General features: G+C 40.6%; 2 protein-coding genes across 2 annotated transcripts in view; both read right to left on the bottom strand.

Annotated features, from left to right (window-relative positions):
• The window catches only part of DOK7 (docking protein 7), a 70,488-nt gene extending 69,344 nt beyond the window's left edge, over positions 1 to 1,144 (bottom strand). Inside the window, exons 1-2 of the mRNA XM_062575282.1 lie at positions 997 to 1,144; positions 814 to 859 (exon numbers count right to left, since the gene is read on the bottom strand). Coding sequence (XP_062431266.1) covers positions 814 to 859; positions 997 to 1,050 — 100 coding nt within the window. The 5' untranslated portion in view covers positions 1,051 to 1,144. The remainder of the gene's footprint in view (positions 1 to 813; positions 860 to 996) is intronic.
• Positions 1,145 to 4,968: 3,824 nt separating this feature from the next.
• HGFAC (HGF activator) overlaps positions 4,969 to 26,644 on the bottom strand; it is a 43,080-nt gene continuing 21,404 nt past the window's right edge. The window contains exons 8-14 of the mRNA XM_062574495.1: positions 17,917 to 18,091; positions 15,580 to 15,665; positions 14,423 to 14,663; positions 11,751 to 11,890; positions 9,248 to 9,388; positions 7,986 to 8,134; positions 4,969 to 5,142 (exon numbers count right to left, since the gene is read on the bottom strand). Of these exons, the coding sequence (XP_062430479.1) occupies positions 4,969 to 5,142; positions 7,986 to 8,134; positions 9,248 to 9,388; positions 11,751 to 11,890; positions 14,423 to 14,663; positions 15,580 to 15,665; positions 17,917 to 18,091 (1,106 nt within the window). The remainder of the gene's footprint in view (positions 5,143 to 7,985; positions 8,135 to 9,247; positions 9,389 to 11,750; positions 11,891 to 14,422; positions 14,664 to 15,579; positions 15,666 to 17,916; positions 18,092 to 26,644) is intronic.

Genomic DNA, 26,644 nt, shown 5'->3' with positions numbered 1-26,644 from the left:
TCCTGAAGGCCTGAATTTACAGTCGCTGGCAGCGCTGTGGCAGTCCGCTCACAGCCTGATGCGCAAACACTATAACCAGGCACCAGCGCACGGGTTTCATCACTGCAAGAAAAACCTCCTGCCAGCTGCAGCGTTACCAGGGGGCTGCAGGGATTTATGGTGTATAAGCTGCCCGGGAAGCCACCCCCAGACTTGGCTCGGGGTAAAGAGCAGCCTCCCCCCTCCAACAGGCCCGGCAGCCCCCGCCATTTTGGGGGCCGGGGGGAGCCCCCCGCCATTTTGGGGGCCGGGGGTGGGGGGCAGGCTACCACGGCGGGGGTGGCGCAGTCGCACGGTGCCGGCGGCAAAGCCCTGGGGCAGGAGCCGTTAACGGCCGCCAGCCAGGCGGCCACGAGCTGGGAGAGAGAGCAGAGGAAACATGAAGCCCTGGAGCTTCGCTTGCGCTCCCTCCTCGCCTTCGCGTTCATTACGCTTCGGGGCTCCTTCAATAGCCTCTATTTTTGGCCTCCTGGCCCGTTGCTAACCGAGCCCGTAATTTCCCTCCCCTAGCCTTTTTTTTTTTTCTTTTTTTTTTCTTTTTTTAAACAAAAAGGAGGCAAGAGCAGCGATGGCTAGAGGAAAACCCCGCTAAGGGGTCGGGGCGCTCTCCCCTCCTGCGACACCTAACCTCGAAGGGAGGGTTGTGTAAACTCGGCTCGTGCCTCTTTTTCCTCTGGGGCCCCGAACTGCGTCTCCCCCTCGCCGGGCGGAGGAGGAGAGTGGGGACAGCCCGGCAAGGGACGCCCTGCCCTCCCCCCCCGCCGCCGCCCTTACCTGCCACCGGGGACGGCTTGCGCAGCACCAGCCACCTACTCTTCCACTGCAACGAGAGGCAAAGGGACAGCGTTAGCCAGGGCCGGGCCGGGCTCCCTCTCCCCTCCCGCGGCGGCCCCTCGCGACGGGGGGCGCCGGCCGGGGACCCCCGGCCCGCAGCGGGGCCGCGCCGGCAGCCGGAACCTTTTTTCCATCTCTCAACTTGACATGACCCTCCACCACCACGGAATCCGTCATCTTCAGTCATGATTCCGGACAGCTGCGCCCGGCCCGTTACTCCCTCCCCGCGCTCTGGCTGAGGGGTCACTTTCAAAATAGCTTTATTAGGTCCCCGCACAGGCAGCGAGGCGGGCGCACGGCCAGGGCGACGCGGCGCGGCCCTCCCCTCCCCGGCGCCCCCCGCCCCACCGGCCAGGGGCCGGGCCGGCTGCCGCGGAGGGGGTAGGTGGTCCCAGGAAACTCTCCGAGTTTTATTATGGTACTTTACTGTCGGGTTTTTTTTTATTATTATTATTTGTTTTGCTCCGAGTTGGGTAGCACAAGCCGCGACAGCCAACGCGCGGCAGCCCCGCGACGGCCGCCACCACGGCGCGCCTGCGGGAGCGACCCCAGGCCGGTCCCCTCCGGCCCCCCGCGGCGATCCGGCTCCGGGGTTTGCAGCTGACCGCTGAGGGAGCCCTGCGCCCCGGCTCGGCCCAGGGTCGGCACGAAAGCCCGGACCGGAGCCCGCCGCCCTCCAGCAGCGCGGGGCGGCGGGCGAGACACCCCATTGCCCGCGCGGCTAAACACGTGGCTTTGCCCTAACTCCCCGTTCCTCTCCCAAAAAGCGTGATTACCGCTCCCCTCGGCTGCCAGAAGACATCCAGCTCACTGCCCCAGATAAAAATACCCTTCTTTTTTTTTTCTTCTTTGCAATGCAACTATCACAAAATAACAGCCCACTTGCATGGCACCCGGAGCTGCTACAATTAATAGAATAAGATGTGCTAATGGTGTCCTCAGATTTATTTCAATGAGCAATGGCCTAATTAGGGTCCATTATTCTAAAAATACTCCTGCTGCATCTTATTTGATGGTAATTACTTCTTCAGCTCTTTTTAAAACAACACCACAGCACATTTTTCTTTCAGTACTATAATAGAAGGGGGTTTTTTAGATGTTTGCCTTTATTTCTTTTCTCTTAATTGGTCAGTTTGCATGCAATAGCATATAATTTAATAAAACCATCTTTAAGTGCAGTTCATAATGAATTTCGGGTATGTTTATTCAACTGGTTTTGCATTCTACTTCGTTTTCTAGAGAAATGTTAGGAAAATTCCTATCAGACAAAATTTTGCTAGAAAATTTATGTTGAATTTTCATGCTAACCCAAGTAATAAGCACTTAAATAGAGGGAAAACTGGGGGCAAAATTACCGTGGGGAATGCTGCACAGGAAAGGCAGGAGGCAGAGAGTACTGGAGCACCACATACAAACCTGAGCAGTATCCTCAGGGCATGGACCCCTTGCTTAACCTGGAAATTTGCTTCCCTCCCTACAGGCACAGAGCTGACGGAGGCTATCTGATTTGGAGGGGTTAGCATAGGGCTATTCACCAAAGAGCAGATGCTCAAGTCGTGAGGTTTAGTTCTACCAAATTGGTGCAATAACAATGGTTGGACAGACTATTCTGAAAAGCGTAAATTAAATGTAATGCTTTCAAAATATGACAGTATCAGCTGACAATTTGTCATGCAGGCCTTTGAAGGCAGTAAGTAGACTGTTTCAGCTGTGAACATTCAAGATATTTTAAAAAAGGATTTTATTGATTGTATGGCTGTTGAGGCACACTGGTATAAACAGCATGCATTTGGAGAACGAGAGATAAAAAGCTCTGCACAACAGAAGTCATCTACTACTAACCTAGCGTCCTATCAGATAGCCACTCTCTTTGCAGGAAGAGAAGACTGGGAGAACAGATAAGACACAAAACCACCAGATTAAAAGTAGGCAGAGTATGGATGGATGTTAATTTCAAAATGAAAACGAAGTCACAGAACAGCCATGGCCATGCAGGATGGCATCAGCTTTGGGTGACACCAATTAGCAAGGCACAACAAAAGTTGTTTCCGATGAATCACTTCCAAAGAAGACTAAATAATTCCTGCTGATTGAGCATGTCTTTCATCAGCAGGTACAGTTAGTCCTGCTACACAGTCACTCTCCTCTCACAGCGTTAACTGAGCCAGCCTCATACTGCAAATGGCCAACGAGACAGACCTAAACAGCCAGTCTTCAGATTGTTTTGGCATCAAGACTGAGCTGCATCTGAATTTTTCAAACTCGTGTTTAGTGCTTTAGAAGAACAAAGCCTTCGATTTTAGTATTCACAGTATTCATATCTGAAAATCAGATCTCAGCTTTGTGACTCAGGCTTCTCCACTCCACATCTGTCTACTGGAAATCTATGTAACACTTGCATAAAACTGGGAGCACCACTAGCTGAAGTATATGTTTATGCAGAGCTTTTCAGATGCTTTCCTGCACAGAGAAGTGTTATTTAATTTTTCACCAGCTTTCAACTCATTGAACAACCTATATAATGATTCATCTGTTTAGTTGTGATCATATACAACACAGACAAAGTCCAAGAAACAGACCATAGACATTTTTATTAAACAGTTTACATCATTTATCTAGATTTACACTATTATATCTTCGTCTTTACACAAATTCAGGTTTTGGTTATTTTTTCTTAGAGTTTCTTTTGGCTACAGAAATAATTCACTATAGCTAAGAAACCCATGAAGATACTGCTGGTACTATCAAACAAAATACATATCTGAGTCTGCAGTCGTCACTTTAATTTCTATATCTTGAAGACTAGCTTTGCTTGAAACATTTAAGACAATTCAAAAATGTTCACTGCCAGAGAAGAAAACATTTCACATCAACACTTCCAAATGTACGTATCTGACATGGCTAAAGGTTCCCTGTATTTAAAAGTTGTAATTTTTCATTCTCCTGTATCAGATTATATTTTTTTTTTAATATTAAATCAATTTCTGCCTTTTTGTCAACACAGTAGAGTACACAGCCACAGTCACCAGCTATATATTGTAACAATTTCTGTGATTATTCCTATAATAACTCCATAGACCATGACAGCAAAGCATCAGTGGTTGATGATATCACCCAAACAACCAAGGAACATCCCAAGTTGTTCACCTCAGCCATCCAGTCTGAAAATCTAGACCAGAACTCATGTTTCTGAACCATCAGAACAAATCTTTACTACAAAAATTAATACATTTTAAAAATACTAACAAATTTAAGAAATGTTTAGGTATTTGTCATCAAGATGAAATATTTCCACCATTATCCTCAGGGTGAGGAGCAGGTGATACAGTCTGCAAAAGGTCCTAACTATGTTAGGTCTGAAATCAGGTGCACTGATTTTCAATATTTTTCAACTATAAACTTACTGCTCTCAGGAGATGTTACATTAACCATGCTGGAAAATTGCAGACCAGATTCAGCAGAGCTCTGAAGCACAGCATCCTAATTTTGTATCAGTGGAACAGAAAAATATACTAACATGTCTTGTTGAATCAAAGCCTAAATCCTCTGTTTTTCCCCCAGAACTTGTTTGCTGCAGTTAGCTGGGGAGCAGCTTGACCTGTATCACTCTGCTGGTGTTGCTCAGCCTGAACTTCAAGAGGTCAATTCCAGGGGGAAAGGAAGTTCATTCTTTTTGCTCCTTTCTTTTTTCTATTTCCTTAAACTCAGCTGAGAATATGAGGGCAATGTAGGCTGGTTATGGAGTCTGACACCTCCAGTAGAAACTGGGTGAAAACACTCAAACAACTATTTTTATGTACCCCACTTGTACGTCAACAGATATCAACAGTTGTGGGTTTGGTTCACTCTGTGTTAACGTATTTGTATCACTAGGCCAAATAAAGACAGGCTCATATATGGAGCTATCCACAGCCCTAAAATTGTAGATCAAAGATAGTGACATCAGCTGGATTAGACCTACTTTTAGGGATCAGTTTTGAAATTTCAAAGAATTATTGTGACAGTTTTCGTATTTTACAATAAAATATTCATGCCAGTTTAATGAAACTGAAGGACTCCTGCATGGTGCTTGTCAGTGGTGGCTTGTTTAAATGTTCAGCTCATGCTTTTTCGAGGGGCTATCTTCTCATTAATCCAGTTTACGTAGTTAGTCACTCGTGTATATACTCCAGGTCTGTTGACTCTGCCACAGCCATCTCCCCAGCTGATAACTCCATACAGGTAAGAGATTTCATTTTTATCACAGGCCAGAGGTCCACCAGAATCTCCCTGTGTTCAAAAGAAGGAAAGCTTATCTAATCTGATAGAAAATAATTGCAAAAAGATCAGGCAGGGAAAGTCCCAAAGGGAGACTCACTAGGAAAGATGATAGCTTTTGTTTCTGATTTGTACAATGAGATTTCTAACGCAAAAAATTTTACCTTCTTATAGACATGCATTAAATAGAATTACAGGTATGATTTAAAAAATTAACTCAGTAGATGATTTCTAAAATCAAACCTCAGTAGACTAGTGCTTCCATATTCTTTTTTTTTAATCTAAATCTCATATGAAAACATTCTGAAGTATGATGGGGGATTTTTTTTAATCCACATTGAACAGAAGTATCAAAATAATAGATCTTGTCAAATACACTTTTTGAAACCCTCTTGGATTCAGATGCCTACTGAAGAGCATGGATGACTTGCCTCAGTTTCAATGGGAGTAAGTCAGTCTTTGGGGCTAAGACTTTAAATTGTCTTATGGATGGATTACATAAGGCAGAGAATATTTGAAGAGTTTCTCAGTGTATTAAAACCCTCTGAGATCACGAAAGTGTTCAGAGAGCTGTTGCATACACACACACTTTTCTGTGCCACTGTGATTCTGCAATTTTGTGTAGCCTATATCCAGTTTTGTATGGGTTGTGATGCTATCGAACATTTAAGACCAAATTAATCTTTTTCAGCACACTGCAGCAAGGATGAATTTGATAAATTACAGTCATTCAGGGAAGATACTCATTTTTTGTCTTCTTCTTGGACTGTCTTTTTATTGAAACGGAAGTGTTAGAAATGGAAAGGAAAACATGACTTAGTAAATAGCACTGCTGAAAGGAGCCACACTTCTAATTGTTGGAGACAAAGAAGTACATGTTTTCCTATTTAAAAATAAATTCTTTTGAGAGCAAAGTAGGAAGAAAAATTGTGTTGCCTTAATATTAGGAGATTTCTGTGATGAATGAGGGACATAAGATGCAATCTTGTCTCTGAGATTAATTTACTTCTCAGAACCTTGCTTATTACTCCACAACTCAGAAGTACCACTGATTTCAATTTCTATATCAATTCACTGATTAAAAAAAAAAAAAAAAAAAAAAAGAGTTACCAAGAAAAATTTTTAAAAACAGTCAAGCAGAATACATTGTCTACTTGGTATTTATTGGTTTATATAACTCATGTTTTATAGATTAATTTCCTGAGCATACATTAAGAAAATTCAAAGGCCAGCTACATTTATTGTGACATTAAGAGATCTATTCCATTCCTATTTAGACCACACTACAAATCTGCTGGAAAGGAAAAAAAAATGAATTATTGATTCACTGATAATGATTTCAGGTCATAAGCACTGTATTGCAGCAACATCTGTGACTCTAAATCAGTGTTTCTCTGAAACTGATTCTGGAGAAGAGAAAACTGAGAGGGGTTCTTATCAATGTATACAAATATTTTAAGGGAGGGTGGCAAGAGGAGGGGGCCGGACTCTTTTCAGTAGTGCCATCTGACAGAGCAAGAGGCAGTGGGTGCAAGCTGAACTACAGGAAGTTCCACCTGAATATAAGGAATAACTTCTTTACTGTGAGAGTGACAGAGCACTGGAACAGGTTGCCCACAGAGGTTGTGGAGTCTCCTTCTCTGGAGATATTCAAGGCCCGCTTGGATGCAATCCTGTGCAATGTGCTCTCAGTGATGCTGCTTGAGCATTGGGGATTGGACTAGATGATCTCCAGAGGTCCCTTCCACCTCAACCATTCTGTGATTCTTCAGATCATTTGTCTTTGTGCAGCTCCTGTCTCCCTCATTTCTTCATTCTTCACCTTCTTTCTCCCTCCTTCATTCCTTAGCAGCTCTGTTTCTCCAGGGCAGGGAGTGAGAACCGGCTATAATACTGAAGACTGGTATTACTCCCTGGGCAAAACATTGAAAATCGAACAAGCGAGGCAGTTTCCAGTTCTCTAGCTACTATGAGTGCTTGCAGCCAGTAACTACAACCAGCTCTCACCCTGGCCTGGAAACGCAGAGCCACTGCTGGCTGCTACCATTTCATTCTTGACACCTTTCTTGGGACACATAATCTCTATGGGCATTCCAGCACACAGTACACGTTAGATTCTTTACTTAATCTCACTGCCAACTATTAGATATATGCTGACTATTCCCCAAGTTATCGCTAATGGAATGTAACCTTCCTCCTGCAAAAAAAAGACAATCAAAAGTTTATCCAAGTAGCAGCCTCATCCTTAGTTTAAAAAGCAGTCTGATCTATCACAACAGCTCTGTAGCCTCCTTGAGAGCCAGTGTGACACAACTCCAGAAGAGATGCAAAGCAGTAAGAATTTGAGGTTGATCCACGAAGAGTGGGAGTCATGAAACACAGTTTCCAACACATTGATATTCCATCCACTGTGATAACCTCAGCTCCTCCAAACCCACCATTGCTCCACACCTCCTACCGAGGTATCCTTATTTCCATGCAGGCAAGAGGCAGCAGCTACTGGCACTGGCTTTGCACAAGCTGCCAGCTGGCCATCAGAGCACTGCCATCACATTGCAATCTCCCAGCCACAGGCTAAGGCAACTCACCTTCCTCTGCATAGCTGTTTTACATGAAGTTAGGAGGCATATAATGCCTTGGATGGTTTTGCCCCTCGGTGGAACTTAGTTGACATTGAGCGGATTAAAAAATTACGGTGGAGGGAAAGGGTGTGGTCACAGGTTTCATTTCTTTAGGAAATGGGGCTAAAGAGTTAGATATCACTGTAATGTCAAAAGGCAGTATTGTAATGCTGCAACATATCTTATGATAATATGCATATGAGTCAGCTCCAGGCAGTGAATTCACAACATTACCTGGCAAGCATCAGACTTGCTATCGAAGTATCCAGCACAGAACATATTTTCGCTAATTTCTGTTCCATAAACTTCAGGGCTTCTGCACTTCTCCTCAGGAATAATTGGTATTAGAGTTTCTTGCAGGATATCTGAATAACCAGATATATCTTTAAAAATTTCCAGAGAGGAAAAAAAAAGAAAAAAATCATTTTCTTAGAATGTGAAGAGCATAACATGGAAACACAATCCAAAATACAACATATAAATGCACTTAACATCTCAGTGATTTTTGTGTTGTGGATGTCTTTAGAAGGTAATAATTATTCTAAATAATCAGATCACTTTATGCTTCTCTGGCCAGATCCAATACTCTTTAAAATAGCACCATTTTGTACCTAGGTTTTAATCCAGTTTAGGTTTTCTCATTTCCAAGAGATTCAGGAATTCCCTTAGCAGTCCTGGTTTAGGCCTTCAGTCTACTCCTCTTTCCAGGTGTGATATTTAATCTGCTGTTTAATCATAATCTTATCAAGGCTCCATTAGGTTTTGTTACCTTTAGATCACACAGTTAGATCAAGACCATGTTTGCTCTTGCTAGGTCTCTTACCAAATGATGCAGCAAGCTCCCCCATCATTCTCACCTCTCTACATAGGTCCCTGCTGCCTCCACATCAAAGCAATGTGGTCAGGCCTCACAATCTTGAAATTCTCCTTCTCAAAGGATGGATGAGAAGCAGTATTTCCTTCTTTTCACCTTTCTCAAGCTGTACATTGCACTACTTAGCCCCAGGTCTAGCTGCCTCCCTCTAATAGTCTTTTCCAGAGTTTCTTGCCCGTGAAGGTAAAGATCTCCATGACAGACTTTTGTTTAAGTAGATTGTGGTTGGTTTATGTTCATTGATGAACCTTGAGAATCGAGAGGTAGGATTCACTGGACTAAATGCAGGTATGTACGATGATAGTACCTACAGCTAAGCTGCTTATAGAGGGAGCCCCTCACACTCCACAGAGACCTAATGAGTTGACATCTCATCCTAAAATAGATGCAAACATTCGGTTGAATGAACGGCACTCCGAACTCCAGAGACTATTACAGATGTTTAGGATGACCATTTCAGAGATAAATACTGTAAACAGCTGAAGGCAGGTAAAATGAATCCCACTAGAGGTCCCTTTGAAAGTATTTTCTGAAACTATAAATAGTATCACATATCCTTGAGCATTATGTTTAAAGTAGCATAATTTTTTTCCCCCAGACACTGACTCTGTCATTAACTCACTCTCATGCCTGTGTCCCCAGCCGGAAATCTGACATTTGTACTGCTCAGGGAAAACAGTGCTACTTTCCGGTAGGCAGATTGGCTGGACAAACTGGGACTTGACGGCACAACGCTGGCCATTCTTCTTCAGCTTAATCAAAACTGCAGAACAGAAAAAATGGGAGGAATAAAGTGATTGTTCTCCTTTTTAAAGGGATTGGCAGCAGTGGGTCTCAGATACAACTTTAATTATCCCCTAAGCTTCTCTTAATTAAGATATTTCAATCAAAGACAGACAGACTCATCTCAACAGCACCTGATTTCACAGTAAATTGAAGGCTGAAACATTCAGCTCCTCCTCTTGTGGGAATATTTGTTTTATGCTGCACTCGCTGAGTAGATTTTGCTTCACTGCCTTTGCAGAGAAAGGGGAAGAGAGAGAATATGTATGCCTCCTCCCATCTTAAAGTTAAATAACAGTGACAAATCCACAACTTCAGCTGAAATCAGTGGGATGTGTAAGTGCTCACTGTTTCTCAAAGTCTGGCCACATGCCTAATTTTGGAATGATTAAAAAAAATAATTACTGAAAGAGCTGATGTAATTCGAACTCCTTGTTATCACTGACTTCAGCAAAATTGAAGTTCTCTAAAACTAAGGAATGAAAAACTAGGATATTTCAAAACAAAGCATCTGGAAATGACAGAGACCTATGCTACCTCCATAAGCTTTACTGTGCCTTCACAGGGCTAAAACCAGCAAACCCTGCAAAACCTTCAGACCAGTCCTGACTGGTCAAGGGATTATTTGAACCATTTTAGCAGAGCTTTGCTTGTTTTATGAGGTGATTTCAGCAAGTTGGGTCCCTCTGGGAAATGAAGCACTTGCCCTGAATCTGCACGTGTGACCATTGCACCTCACTGCACTGGGGAAGGATGGGTCCGTGGTCAGGCAAGTTTGTCAGCAGTGAGGTGCGTACAGTCTAACGAGTATGTGTAAATACAGAGTCATACGACATCATGAGCTTGATCCTGAAAGAAGACATCAGAAGTAGCGGAAACACTGGTCCTCTGCAGAGAACCACCTGTATTTGGCTATAGAGCAAAAGAGGGGACTTTGTGTTTGATGGAAAAAGGGCAACTGTCCAGTTTGGGCTCACCATCAAAGGTGGCCGAGCTGAGGTGACGTGGGCACATACATTTGCACATGTCTTTCAGAAGCTAGAGGTCTTCTGAGCACAGCTGTGTGGAGAGCAGGAGGTCTTGCTGAATAATCATCTTATTTCTCCACTCATAAGATTTTTTGGTTTCATGTACATGTAAACAGTATCTCACGAAGTGAGGAGCCCACACAAGGTGTACTTCAGCACTCAAGAGCTTGCTCTTCTTCGCCTCCTCTCTCTTCCCCGCCAACTCTGCCCACTTCAGAGTTCTCCTTACTTCCCAGCAAACACTTGTGTGGTGGTTTGTTTCCTTTTGAAATGCAGTATCAACACCAAACAAATCTTCTGTTGCATCAGAAAAAATCACTGACAGAGTACAGTATGCCCCCTTATTTTCTTTTCCTCCAGATTTCTGCCTGTGATCAGGCCATTGGTTTTTAATGGAGTACATCTTAGGATCTCCATCTTCAACCAGTCCCAAACTTGGACACTGTGTATCTGCGAGGCATGCCAGATTTCAGAGCAATCAAGAGTTAAGGGATCTCAAATTGTCAGCTCTGATTTACACCAGGATAGCTCAGAGCAGAGTAATACCTCAAACCAAGTTCAATTCGTGCTATTCTGACAGAGCTCCCACCAACACAGCATCTGAGTGCTTTATGCTATATAGTCAGAAGTATTCACCATCTGGGAGCAAAAAAGACAGTACGTTCCTGACCTAAGCTATCCCTGATGCCAGGCTATTAAATACACTCATAGACAGAGTGCTCACACAGCTTGATACTCCGGGGAGACATGCCAGCTTCCGTAAGAGCAGATCAGGAAAAACGTAGCGAGTTTCTCTTCTATTGTCATTCTGACTAATGTTATAAGGTCAATCAGAAGGGCATTTAACTTTTGACTGATAAGACAGCCGATTTTTAAATCTCTCTCTTGAGTGTAAAAAAAAAATGATTCTTAGTAACATAGCTTTTTGGAGCAGATGGGGCTATTATATTCATCTTGTCAGATCCTCTATACAATACAGACAATAGAATTTTACCAAGTAATTCCTGCATCAAGCCCACGGTTTTTGGCTCAGTTGAAAAAGACGCCCAATCCCACAAAGACTTGAAGTGATGAGGGATCTGCCATACATCTAGGTAAATTGCTCCAATGGCTAATTACCATAATTATTTAAAATTTGCAACTTATTTCTCATCTGAATTTGTCTAGCTTTCAGATGCTACTATAATTCTGGTGGAACTAAGGACCCTCTGCTATCAAAAGCCTCTCCTAATGTTTCTGATTTTTCCACAGAGCGACTGAAATGAACTAAGTCAACTAAACAGGATATAATATTGTAAGAACAAAAATACTTACCAATATCATGTTCAGTAGGGTTGAATACAGAATACTGAGGATGCAATATATATTTCTCTATTTCAAATGTTTGTGTAACATCAGTTGTCTTGTTAAATATATGCTGACCCAAAACTACTGTAATAGTGGATTTTGGTGGACTATAATACAAAAGAAAGAACAGCAATTCTGTGATTAACACGACAAATAAAATCCAATTTTCAATGACTGTGTGTCCCATGAATTATAATAACCTCAGCTCCCCACCACATCCATTTTATTACCTTTTCAAAATACCTTGACTTGTCTCCCAGGCTCCCTACCTACTGCTGGTCAGGAAAAAGATGACTAGTGTTACAAAGAGATCCAAACTCTGTGGATCCTGATTAACCTAATTAAAGGCTGCTGCTCCTTGACAGAAAGAAATGACAACCTAAATATACTGCTGCCAAGCTGCTGGCAGGCCAACTGCTGTAAGGGCTGCAAGCACCTCTTGTTCCAGAAACTAAATTACCTAGACTTCACCAAAGAGTATAAAAATTAAAAAAGAAATGAGAGACCAGAAAACTAGTCAGTGGTGGATTTCTCTAGGAAACCAGGATTTTAAAGATATTATAGGCATGGATAAGGATTTTAGAGGTGTTAGGAAACCAACAACTCAGGAACATCTGGGCAGCATTTGTTTAATCATAACTACCACCACTTTGGTGCTGTGATTAAATTGGTCTATGCTACATCTGCTGTCTAGAATCACAGACTCCTTGGTGGGGAAAGGCACCTCTCAACAGCATACTGATCTAATTGGAAAAAACACATTCAGAGGAAATTTTGGTTTTTGTAATTCACACCATCTTTTCCAGTTGTTGATTGTTTACTTTAAAAAGACCAAAGTACTCTTATATCCAGTGTCCAAGGATGGACAAGTAATAGGAACCAGTACAACAGTTGGGAATAATGGAAAATTTGGGATCAACCAGGTAGGGTTTGGAAAAGTAGTAAACTCTCTAGCTTTGAAAACAATGGAATTCAAATTTTGCTCTTGCTTTAAAACAGATTTGATCTGTGTGTGTGCAAGTCTACAATGAATTTAGTTTGAAGGTGTCTTCTACATCAGAAAACTCCTATGTTTATGCAGGAGTAGAAAAGCAACTGCTGTCATACATTGTGCACAGACACAGAGTGATCAACACTACTAAGTTTCCCTAGTTGCCTTTGTGTTCGTGTTCCTCACCAGCATCTCTCAGATACAAATGCACAATGACTAATTTACCTAGACGAAAACACCCTGACTATCTGCAGTGCACAGAAAAGGCAGCTCTCCTACAACAGTAACTATGCTTACAATTAACGAACGCAAGCTCAAAGTTTCCTTTTTTTAGATGACTGGGAAAATAGAAGACAATAAAAGATTCTTCAGTGAATATATAAGGTCAGGATTTTCCCCTTGTTTTTGTAGGGTAAACTGACACTTTTGAAAATCAAGCTTGGGGTCTGTAAAACAAAGTGGAAGTTTGCTTCTCAGGACAGTACTTAGAACGGATCTTAAAGGCACTAAATGGTTCTGCTCTGACTGGCTGTGAATCGATGGTGAATCATTCAGGAAAAGAGAGAGGAAAGAAAAGGGGGAGAGGTTACAAAAAAGGAAGAAAACAAAAAGTTAGTTGCACAGGTATCTATTGTCGCCTAGCGGAAAACAGTAGAAACTGTGACTAACTCAGAGGTCCTACCCAAACAGAAGAATGCAAATTACTGTGTAGCAATTAGGGAAAATCTGTATGTACGAAACCACCAGCTGGAAGTGGGTGGAAATGTCCTGAATAGATGCCAAAGTTAGTAGCTATTTCACAACATTTGAACAACAAATGCATTGTGGCTTGAGCTCCAAATGCCTGAGTACAGCATTCACCGTGGTATTATTAGCTCTACAAGCTATCAGGGTATGTATGCTGGCATGAGGTTTTCTGTTGCTCTTGGCGTCTTTGTGGTGCAAAGGAACAAAGGATATGAAATGATGTAATATTTTTCCCATCAGTGTGATCAGACTGAAATCAGGAAAAGTATTTAGAATTTGTGGAAAAAGAAACATTTAGAATAAAATAAGAGCACGCTGTAGGCAACATTTTCTCCAGTGTCCTACAGCTGGAAGAAAAAAAAATCCCTCAAGGAAATCAGCCCCTAAAATCCCGAAATTCAACAGTGCTTCAATTCTTCCCTTTGGCTCTTGGAAAAGCTCAGCCCACTCTATTTGTGTCAACCAGCAGTAATTTATTATCTCTCATAAATCATTGCTTGGCTGCTTCAGTCTTTTTGAACAAAACATGACAACGAGAGTAGTCATCTCTGTTATACCTCAGAGCAGGCATAAACATGAAATCACGTAACTGCAAAGAAGCGAAATACTTACATCCTCCCCGTAGATGTGTATGTGTGGACGCTCTGTTCTATACCCTGACATCCTTAGCCCCACCACTACCTTATTCCTTTATCGGGTCACTTAACTTCTTTAAGACTCCTTAAGGAACAAGATAAAAAATAGCGAGAGAATAGGTCTCCAAGGTATTTGTCAGCTCATGAATTGCACTCAGTTTGCCCATAGCTGCTTTGAAACATTGGCCTTCTTTTTTGTTGTTGCAATTCAGGTTTGTTGTGATTCACAGGTGGGCTGTGGCAATGTCTTACTAATATGAGTTTACCTGTTAGCAAAGCAATGTGCTGCTGACACCACCCAGCAAGTCTGAATAAGGCTTCCAGCACAGAAACTGTCTCCAATATATATAGCTGCTGTCCAGGGATGAGATCCAGGCAAAGATGAAGATCCCCCAACGATCCTGGGTCTTACAAAACTTCTTTTTTTGTGTCTTCTGCCACATGGTCTTCTGGCAATTGCAAAATTATCCACATTATCTGGAGCTGGTGGTCTCCTTTCCTTGCTTGCTGAAATATGAAAGGGTATGGTATCAGACGATAAACTCTAGTGATTTCGAAGGACTGGAACTTCCAAAGGAGGTCCATACACACAAGAAGTTATCATTAAATGTTCACATGCAACTGAATCTCACTCAGGAGAATTGCAAGACGTAAATCAATGTGTCTTCCAAACTCTTTGGCTGCACATATATTAGTATAAATTAAATGTGCCTGGGAATGTGTAATCAGACACTGCTCCATTTACCAGTACAGCTCTAACTTTTATTACTGGTGGAGATACAACACAGCACATCTTCATTTTCACAGAATGGACTAAGCTATGTCATTCTAATGAAAAGGATGAATATAATTCTTAATTAATATCATCAATCACATATTTGAATTATAAATGTGGAATAAAAGGACCACCCAATACATTAACTTTTCAGATTATGACTCTGTTCTAAAGGCCTGCTTTAACAACAGTTAAATATTGATCTAGGCAAAAAGAGATCTCTTTAGTTTTTGGAGTTGATATACTTTATGTCATAGGCCTTCAGGTCTAGTCCTCGGTTTACTCACAGAGGCCCATTCCCTTCTCTGAGCCTATTTCCCTGAGTAAGGACAATTTGTATTAAAGCATCATTCACTTCTGAAGTCTTACATGTTCTAGCAGAAATGCTGGTGCTATTGGGATGACTGTGGTCACTAAACTGTGACAAGGGTAGTATGATACTGCTATGTTGCAGGAAAAGAACATCTCATGTTGTATTATGACTTCAAAAAATGCAAATGCAGCTTGTTTTCATCATTCGATTTACTGCAAGTAGCAAAATATTCAACATTCTGGGAACAGTAGAATATTCAAGATTACACAGTGAAAACTAGTATCAGTAGATCTTCATTAATTCATAACATATATTTTAAGACAACCTTTACGTACCACAAGATTGAATGTTACAATATTCCCAAGACAAACTGTTGTCCTTCCTGATGTAACACCATGGTTTCTCATCATCATCTGGATTTCTAATTAATTTAAGGGGAGAATGAATTACAAGCATTAACCACAATGTTGTTCCACACTTCCCAGATGTTTTCTGCGATTTCTCTTGCACCGTGCAGAGGGCTGACAGGACAGCCAAACGTTGAGACATCTGAACCTGACTTAACAAAGCCCCCCCAAAATGGCTAGGTAGCCTTTCAGTAGGGTTACTCGTGCCTGAAGATAAGCTGGTCAAGCATATGGTCAGAGGGCAGATTTCTAAGGTTCTTCAGGACTTAAAATGCAGACATATGACTCAATACCAATAAATGGTCTTACAACTATTTGGATGCATTACAATGTTCACATGGTTTAACTACAGCCTACACTGCAGCACTTCAGCAGATTTCAGATCAGCTATTTTCAGGACTAAATCTCATGGGAGAGATTACTTATTTAGATAAAATTTTAAAGTGAGGAAACTCTGACACAGGTGAATTTAGAAAAAAAAAATCCATAACAAGAATAACTAGCAAAAAAGAATTTGAGATGCTCAGGTTCATGTGCCCTGGAGAGTCTGTGGAAACACAAGACTACCCCAGGAAAATATTACATTCTTCAAAAGTATTTTAAGAAGAGAAAAAAAGCCCAGAATCAGGTTAGTTCTTTGTTATTTTTGCATGAAATGGGTCTTTTCATTTGATTCCACTAGGTTTCTCCATGATACAGCAAAACCATCTTTGCCAGTGCTGCAAAGTAAGTAACGAGAAATTTGCCCAGTTTACTAATTCAAGAATATAGGGAAGCTCTGAAGATCCAAAAAGATCTTCAGTATGACCAAAAAAATAGATAAAGTAATTCAGTGCTCTAGATAAACAGGAATTCTAATTTCATCTGGATTTATCAAAAGTAGTAGGTATTATTTTAAGGGTCTTCTTTTTTCCTTTTCAATCTGATTGCTATTCTGAAAAAGATTAAAGCACTTTCACATTTTGAGAACTGAAGAAGCAATACAGGTTGAGTCATCTTCCACCAACAATGTTTCTAAATTAGACAATTTAAGAAGGAGATATCTGCAGGATTGTGTAGTATAGCAGAGAGAGCCCCAGCAAGTGACAAAAGTGGAAAGCTTTTTTCTCAGCTCTGCAGAATATGATAACATCAGCTCCTACACTATTTAACTCTTTCCATTTCAAATCTGCAAGGAAATATTGTGCTTAAATGATGCAAACTGAAGGGATCGGGATTTATCAGATAAATAAATTGCCATGCTGTACAGCAATGCTGTAAATCTCATACTTAAGTGCTTGAACCAGGACCAAGCGTTGGAAAACAAGCCAGTCTGGATTAAGGGAGGGTATAGGAACCGTTCATTAGCTTGTTTTAGATCTCTAAGAAGAGACGCTGCTTTGAGCATTCATGCTTTGTATCACCAGACAAATTAGGAAGTACAGTATACTCTGATCTTCCTGAAATACTAGTTTGACTTTCACACACAAAAAATACAGATCAGCTAGTAAGTTATGGAGAAGCATCTAAACTTTGCCATATCTAGCATTTACTCATCTCCAGAATTCACTCTAAATGGAAACATTTCATTTATTTATGGATGTCTGTTGATCTCATGAAGACCTCAGACAAGGGGAGCATAAAATGAGAAGAGAAGGCCTATATACCACAAATCTTTTCATTACAACTGCACAGAAAGCTTTAGGAAAAATATAGTCTTTCATCTATGCAGTTCTATCAAAATCAAAACACTGTGAAATTTTATTTTGCAAGAATTGTGTTTTGGAAGAAATCTGAGAAAGAAATTTGACATCCCGTTTTGATATTATGTAAGTATAATGGTTTGATTTCTCATTCTGAAATAACTTCTCACCTTCAAAATGGTTTTCTTTTCCTTAATATTGCATAGTGCACAACTTGAAATTAAAAAATGAACTGTTTCAATCTGGATAGTGTGTTTCCTCCTTCTTGTGAATATACAGTTATAATCAATTTCAAAATTGTTATGGTATGGCCCCATTTGAAAAAAAAAAAAAAAAATCCTGGAAATAAGAAAGACCAGGAATCCCAAACATTATTTTATGACTAGCCTTCTCTTGGCAGACCCAACTTTTGATCTCGCCCATCTACCAGATTTAGTCTTCTCCACACATATATCCCTTGTGTCAGACTGCTAAAATTTTCTGAGATAGGGGATATTCCTGGCCCTTCTCCCTGCCAAAGATGCTCCCACAATACATCCACCTCTTGGCTTACAATTATAGGAAAAATGAGAACTTTTCTCACCTGCAGTAAGAGAAAGGTCCCAAGCCTAGCAATATTGCTTTTTCAACACTGTTGACATGAAGCTCTTCGTAAAGTAAATCTGAATTCCAGGGCAAGCAGCTGTGTCCAGAAATTGTTGTCTTCGCAGTACCTCTGTAGTCTGTACCATTGCCAAGATAGCAACGATGGCTAGGAGCTGGCAAAGCAGCATACTGGTCAGGATCAGAGCAAACTGCACATTAAATAAATACTTATTTCATGTCCCAGGTCCCAAAAGAGGGTCAGCGGCCCAGTTCTAGAATGCCTTTTACCTTTCACAGGACTTTGTTCCAGCAAATGAGAACTTAAAAATCAGTGAGTGGTAAAAACTACTATTTAAAATGAATAGTGATTTAGCCTCATTTCACACATGCATAAATGACTATTCAACAGGCAATACAGCAGAGAATTAGACTTAAAATTTGTACTGTGTATGGAAGATTTAGTCAGCAATCTGCGGCAAAGTCAGCAATATGGTTGGGATTCATCTAGCCTAATTTTAGACACTTACAACTCAGCTCTTTACCGGAGACTCTCTAGTCAGTTGAGAGAAATGGGCATTTCTAAAGCAAAACTGATCTAGCCTGTTTTAGGTGAATTTTTTAAGATGTGATGAATCTTGCCATATACTCTTGACTATGCCAGTAAAGAACTACGCTGGTTCTTTGTTGACACTAAAGGGAGTTGAAGTCAAGCAGGTCACATCGAGATGTCTATGTTGTAAGGTAGCCAAAACAATCCTGCCTTCCCAGCGAGTGCTTCGAAAGCCTGATTTTGGAAAAGACTTCTTTTAATAGCTTCAAACACACTTCTATACATGTGTATACACACACACTCACGCACACATATATATATTTAGGTTCACATTTATACGCATACATATTGCAAATACACCAATTTCACAAAGTTAAGCTAGTATGTTGAATTCTTATACTCAAAACCTGTTTCTTTGTTACCTGCACATGGTGTATTTCTTCAGATAGGTCTGACACATATATACTCTATGACCTGTATACTCAGCTGCCAAGATCTATCAGCAGCACATACCAGCATTATGGCTGAAAAGCATGTGGGGATGCATTTGTATACAAATAGCTACATGGAGCAGAAAGCCTACCCTCAAAACACAGCTCAGACTATCCCAAAGGAAACACAAAACCATCTAATGTACAAAGAGGATTAATTGTGACCAAGCCCTAGAGGGTTTCTTATCCCAGCCATGTCAGTGTGACTTACCCATGACATCTGCAAGACTGCTGGAATGTTCATTTAAATATATAAACATGCTTAAATATATAACACTATAATACTGCTTGACTGTTGAGAAACAAGCTGTGAGGATGATCTGTCACAACCCACAGTGTGGACAGCTATTGCCAATCTGTTTATTTTGACAGAATAATGTGACGTGGGAAATGGGGCATATAACCAGCACTGAACTAGTGAATTGCAGTAATAAACCGCTGACGTTAATTATCCTTCCCAGTCATCAATGTAGCCACAGACCTCAAAATTACAAGCAAGCACATGGCATAAATTTGGGAGCTGGATGTCAAGGACATTGGTGCAGGAATTTAATGTGAGCTAGCAGACAAACACTTTGCAAAATTGTCTTTCTTGCTTGGCTTGGCAGACACTTCTGAGACCGTGCGACAGAGTTTCCTCTTCCCCTCCCTTAAATCAAATTCCTTTTATTTCAATAAGGTGAGTATAATATTAAAAACAAACACATATCTTAACAACCAAAATCTTAATAGAGCTCGAAAAGAGCTGTCTTCCATTTGTATCTCTAGTAATAGCAACCATTTCTTGGCAAAACTACCATTTATTTTCTGAGCAGGTTGCCAGTTAAGAGGCTCTGTTTGCCTATCATGAAAATACCACCGTCATGCTGTATGCTAAATTCTTTCATTTAGCTAGGGACGTGCCAGGTGCTGTTTTTATTTGCACTGTATTTATTACATTCCAAAATGATTTAGCGTTGCCTACTTTGGCAGGGATGAAATAAGAAATTCTGTTTCAGTGCAGGATCGGGGCCATGTTCTGCAACACCAATGACTTGGACATCTTGCAGATGGTGTTTACAAGTTGTGCTCAACCTTGTCGGCCTTAAAATCTAATGTACCTCTGTTTTTCAAAGTTTGACAGTCAGTGCGAAAGCTGCCAGGAGATTATAACTGGAAGATTTTGGCCCCTTTCTAAATCATCCCTCATGTTCTCCTTCTGTAACGAAGAAGTTTGGCTCACGAACTGAGCTTGCCGAGAGCAACAGTAACAGCTCTCACACAGGTTTGGGTGGGGTTTTTTTTGTTGTTGTTTTTCTAAGGAATATTTTGGGAAAAGACTGGAGTAACTTCATCTCAAAACATGTGGAGAAACATTCAGGTTAACGCAGTCATTAGCTGCTTTCCATCTGTTTTGACAAGCTTGCAGTAGCACTCCAGTATCCATAGCACACCTCATTAACGGGCACCTCAGGAGAGATCTAACGCCATTAAAAAGTATGCGCAAAGCCTAATACATATTATCATCTGCAACTGAGGACAAACATTTCCTAAAAAAAAAAAAAATTGAATTTTTGCAGTTTTAGAGCCCTTTTGCTTCTAATAGTCTTTTTTTCAACTGCTACAACATCAAAAAAAAAAAACCCTCCTTTTCCCTCTTTCTCGGAACCGGTGTGTAGGTGGTCTGCTTGCAGCGCTTTTAATGGATTGTGCTGCCTGGGAATTGTTCTTTCTGAATTCTTTATGACTTCTGCAGCTTCTCGTAACTCTGAAATGTATTTATTTGCTTATGGAAGAAAGTAATGGAAGGCAGTACATATGTATTCTTCTTGCTCGTTCACTTCCCTTTGGTGCTGCCAGTCAACGTTAGAATGGAATCGGACTAGAATTTCAGAGGGAACTTTGGTTTCACAAAAACCTAGCTCCAAGTTACTCTGCAGATCTAGGTCAATATCTTCTTTTTAGATTTAAAAAAAAATAAAATAGAAATAATTCCTTTTTATGTTTTATTTTTGAAAATCCTGGAGGTTTAAATAACTGACATCAAACATTCTCATTGTGTCGGGATGGCACATTTTGTCAGAATGTCACACCAAGCTTTTGTGTCGAATTTTTTCAGTAAAAAGCAGTTCCAGATCTTAAACCAAATTAAAAGCAAACTGAAGTAGAAATTATCCCACCAGTTCAAGCTGCTGACTACCTGAAAACATCTGAGAAGATCTTTCTGTCACCAGATCGTGTCTCAAGTTCTGTAGTTACGTACCTGGCCATTTTTATGAATATCTTTTGGAAGTTTTTCTGAAGCAAAGAATGCACCTCTGTTCTGGATTTTTTTTCCCCAATTATGTAATCAACCACTTTGCTAAAGTTTTTGAGCCTTGACTGAGTTTTTTTTCCAGCTACATATATTCTGTTTCATTCTGTTAATAGACATGTTTTTTTTTTTCCCTCTGATGGTGCTAATCCTGGGGCAGGACAGTTTTAAGAAATCTTATATTCAGTGATGCTGTCTTATCCCTGACCCACTTGTAATGCTTTTATTAAATACCATGTTAGATTAGTTTCTAGTCTATGTTGTCCTATATGAGCTAATGGCAGGAAGGGGGAAGAGGACAAGAATAAAAGTTGTCTCTCTGCTTACAACTGTCCTCATAAGAGCTCTTCCCCAGTGTCTTAATTACCAATTGTCCAGACAAAAAAGATCTTCAGAAAGTCATAAACTAAACTAAAGTCTTGGCGTAACTGAGAGGATATCCTCCATCCAACACTTCCTTCAAGCGCTCATGCTGTCCGCTTTCTGAGCCCTTTGCAGGGCAGAAGTTAAATTTCTTTCGCGTGTGCGCTCCGGCTCGGCCGGCTGCTTGCAGAAGGGACAACCCTCGCGTGATTCGCCTGCAGGTTCCCTGACTCCGGCCCTGGCAAACAGCTGGAAGCTGCGAGCTGGCCACTGCAGAGGTGAAAGCCGGGAAGGGCTTTGATTTCAGGAAGCTGCAGCTTACTTTGCTGCAAGCCCAACTAACCGCTAGTCTGAGCTGGCAATAAACCTGCGACAGAAAGGAGTCTCCAGCATTCGTGGAGATTGCTCTTACAGGTGTCTCGCTTCGTTGTATAAAGCACTGAGAACCCCCCAGGTATTCTGAGGGCAGTAAGGCAGCAAGACATTCCTGCGTGAAATGCAAAAACCACCTTGCTGAGAACTTCGAGAAACACCCACATTTGCCTAGCACTGTTCTTAACCATCTTCCTAAAGGAAAATTCAGATTACCTTCAGAATAAACTCTATAATCCTATCATACATTTTATACATGTGTGTGTGTGTGTGTGTGTGTGTATGTATATAAATATATATATTTCAGTATTTCTATTTGGGCTTACAATTTAATACAAGAGCAAATAACATATGCAACTAATTTCTAACAAATAACTAATTCCTATTTATGTGCTGCTTTCCCATTTGTTGAATAGCAGTAAAACCTCCAGTTTGACATCACCTAACACTGAAATAAATCCCCACTGGAACTGCGGCCTGGTTATGAAACACAGAAACAATCTGTTTGAGCCAAAAACTATGCAGAAATACTGGGAAAATTGGCATCCCTTTGTAGTGAATTAAATGTAATAGAAACTTAACATGTAAAATAAGAATGGGTTTAGTCTTGGAAATACAAAGTGATTTGTAAAGCATAAAAGATCTCTTTAAGTTGCATCAAAACTCCGGGAGATTGCACACTCCATTCATCACAGCTAGATTTACTAAGATATTTCTCCTACAAAGGATCTTCGTATCATTGCACTTGCAAATACTTATAAGATCTACTAAGCTAAAATTGAAGAGTTGTGTTTGCCATAAAAGCTAGTGCACAAATCTACTTTCTACTTTCCTGGTAAGCTGGATCCTTTCATTTAAAGATTTAAATCCAGAAATCTATAAACTCTACCAATATTCTATTATAGCTTAGCAGAGCAATATCCTTAATAACAAGAAGGACTGGTTCTTTTCCATTTCATTTTTTGTGGTGACAATCTTGAATTCTAGCACAACAGTTATGATTTACAGGGCAGTCAATGCAATCCAGGTACACAGTCTTAAAAGGAGCTGCATCTTCAGGAAATAGGTTGCCAGTAGGCAAAAGAAATTCTGGTAGAAACAAACAGATCCCAGCGCTATTTTACCTTAACAGGGAAACTGCCTCTTCCCTGGTTTACCTCATGGGGTTTTCAAAAGTATCCGCGTGCCTAATTTGCACTGAAAGCTGCCATTCTTTTGAATATACCTGCAGGTCTTTGCGGTTAGATCTCAAGAGCATGGCTCCAAGAGCAAGCCAGTTTTGTAGGCTAAATTAATGCTATGTGAACCTGAAAAATATGAAGAGGTGAGCTGAACGCCCGTGAGCCACCATAGTACAAGTCGACCACACCTCCCTTCCACCACCTCCCTAGTAACTATTACACAGCTAAACAGATTTTACAGACTAAAAGATGTCAGTCGCCTCACGTTTCAGGAAAAGGCATACCCTCTATTAAAAATAATTAAAAATTAATCAATACCACTGTCACATCTCTTAAAAAAAACAAAACAGGACTAAAACTACAGTCACATCCAAGGACCATGTGGTTGCCAAGCCAAGGACCTTATGGTAACAGTAAAAACTAAGCAGCTGCTACTGGTCCTAAAATGAAACATAATTCAGAGAAAAGAACAACCAAAAAATCATACTAGCTTACACTAGGATTACAGCAAAAATATTTAAAAAGGTGCTGCTGTATTTAACCATAGAAATAGCTGGAAGACACACTCTTTTGTAAAAATAAGCAAGTTCTCTGTTGACCTCCTACCTAAACTTATCCCTAACTGAAGAAATTTTTGCTGAGTCCTTGCTATTTGCCTTGTCCGCAGTCCTCGTAGAGCAGTTCCTTGCTCTGTGCTATGCCACCGACATCTCGGTAGCTTTCTCCTCTCTAGCCCAAGTTTGCTGAGCTATCCAGCGTAGCTGACTCGTCCATAACCTCATGCAAACAGTGCTCCCTCCTTCTTTGTCTGTGTCTCTCTCCATATCAGCCAAAACCTTTGTACTTCCTAACTCTATAAAGAAACCTGAGCCATCAGAGTAACCTCTCTATTACTGCTCACATCTGCCACCTCCACAGACTATGCCTTATAAATGTTGGTTTGAGAAGCCAGTTATCACTAATCTCTTCTCTGTTAACCCCTATATTGGCACCATCTTAGTGCAATGGATCTCAGGTGGGTTTTCAGTTGGTAATGCCGTCCTCACTCTCTCCTCTATCTTTGACTTCCTCCTACTGTTTATTATTACAGTTGTTAGCCTAATACACCTAGTTTTTCCTCAATGAAACTAGCTCCAACGACCCTCTGGGAAACAACTCAGATCTGGTAAAATCTCAGGCCACCTCTACTTTTTCTGCAATGGTACCATAAACTTTCTCTTAATTATTCTTGCCTTACTAACTCTTGCCATAATCTCCCCTAATCTCCTAAGGGACCCATAAAACTTTACATCTGCAAACCACCTAGTCACCCCTCCAAACCACATCAAACTATAACAATACTTTTTATTTACTCTGTCATCTATGCTCTATCCCTAACAACCCTGGCAGAGTACTAGCTTTATTATCTTCCATCCTACTTTTATTACTAATCCCAACGCCCCATACATGCAAACAGCATAATACATCTCAACCACACTTATAAACCCTCTTCAACTATTAGTAGTAGACCTACTTATCCAGCCTTAGTGGGGAATCAGCTGGTTGAATATCCTTTTATTATTTTTAACCAACTCATCTTGTTATTATACTTCACCTTATTACTTTTTTTTATTTGCTGGGATGCTAGAAAATAAAGGATTAAACACAAAACTGAAAGCATTTTAGTAGATTATAGAATGCATAACATTGGTAAAAACAAAACAAAATGTTAAGACTCGAACTTCTTAGAGTTTCAGAAGAGAAAGATTTAAACCTTCCCCTGCTGCCCCCAGAGATGGAATTCCTTTACTAAACTCCTTTTTTTTGGAGAAGACTGCAAACACCATATTTCAGTAAAGCATGTAACCACTAAAAAGGTGGGTTCCATGTCTTTTTTTTTTGTCTATTTTTATCACATCAAACTCCCCCAGTTTAACCCTCAAAGATGTGACCAAAGCATTTATTTTCCTGCATGTGATTATATATTCATCTATTCACTCTTCTTACTTTTCTAAAAATCCTCAACCTACTTCTGACATGAAATAACACTCATCTCCTTATATAACCATACATCTTCCACAATTAGCATCCCAACCCGTGATTTCTTTAGAGCTATGTTATCCCTCTAATCCCATTACCCATAGCCTAACTAGCAAACAAGCACTAGAAAACATAAAGCATTTTCAAAAATACCCCCAACAACTTCAGACTTCGTCATCAACAAAATACTAGAAAAAACATTATTCTTACCTAAACTTTACTCCAAAGAGACTTCAAAACACATAATCCCAAGAAACCTCCAACACATAATCCCATGTGCCATCATCCCAGTACTCTTCCTGGGAGGAGTCTCTACCATCTCCTGTAACCCACAACCACAGTGACACAAATCCAGACTTTTCCTCTGCCTGCTTTTCACCTCATCACTTGTTTAAGCATAAAAAGCACTGAAATCTACCCTCAATTTATCAATCCCAATGATTTTCTTTATTACCCAACTACTTTAATTTCATAATTAGTTCCACAAAAAAAAGATCCTGAATAGCTGCTAAATCCATTCTAACACTCCAAAATAACCCAACTAGCAATCAAGAACATTATGCCATCCAATGAATAAGATACTTCTACAGCACAAAATCCAGTTGAGTATCTAAACCCCACCTTGGTTACCTACATATAACTATCAGCTATTCCTCCAGTCAGCAGTAACACAACAAAGTTATTAATATAGACTAAATGTTTCAGGAAAAGGCTTGGCAACTAATGAAACAGAATAAATAAATCCTACTAACATAGCCCCCAATAAATGAAGAATAAAGCTAAAAATAAAAATGAGACCTCCATATTAACTAGCACCCATGTCTAAAAAACAATAACAAAGCAAGAGCTTCACAGGAAGGAGGACAAGGATTACAAGCAAACCACTATCGACCCAGAAATTAAGCATAATACATACTAGTTTCATCTGCACTCCAGCTGAAGCCTGTCAGTCTGAACACAGTGATGGTTTTTCAACCACAGATACCTAAAGGCACCAACCCCTCCAAAAAAAAGTTCTACAACTCCTTTTTAACATCTCCATTAACCCTTTAACTAGCCTAAATAGCTAGTATAAAGAATAACCTCTATCCTCTGGACAAATAGCATTTCCTCTTTCTTTAGTTTTGTCTTCCTCTTTATTCAGCCAACATCTCTACCATGCCTCCTGCCTCTAAGAAGAAACCTAAAATATCAATGTAATTTTACAATCTCTTATTTATAACTGTCTGACAGACAGTTAGCTTCTCCCATGAAGTTAAACTTTGCTCCAAAAAACCAATCTTCACAGCTGACTTCTCAGCTGGAGCTATACCAGCTTGGCATGAGGGGAAAGCTTCACCCTCACGTGTTTCTTACCTGTCACTTCTTCCTCGCACGTATCAACGCCCACGTGGCCGGGCCTGGCCCTTTCCTGACACTTTTGGAACAAATAATACAGATATCGCCACTCGTTGTTA

The sequence above is a fragment of the Rhea pennata genome, chromosome 4, assembly GCF_028389875.1.
Source record: "Rhea pennata isolate bPtePen1 chromosome 4, bPtePen1.pri, whole genome shotgun sequence".
NCBI lineage: Eukaryota > Metazoa > Chordata > Aves > Rheiformes > Rheidae > Rhea > Rhea pennata.
Note: the sequence above shows the minus strand (reverse complement) of the source record. Positions and strands in the feature narration are given on the sequence as shown.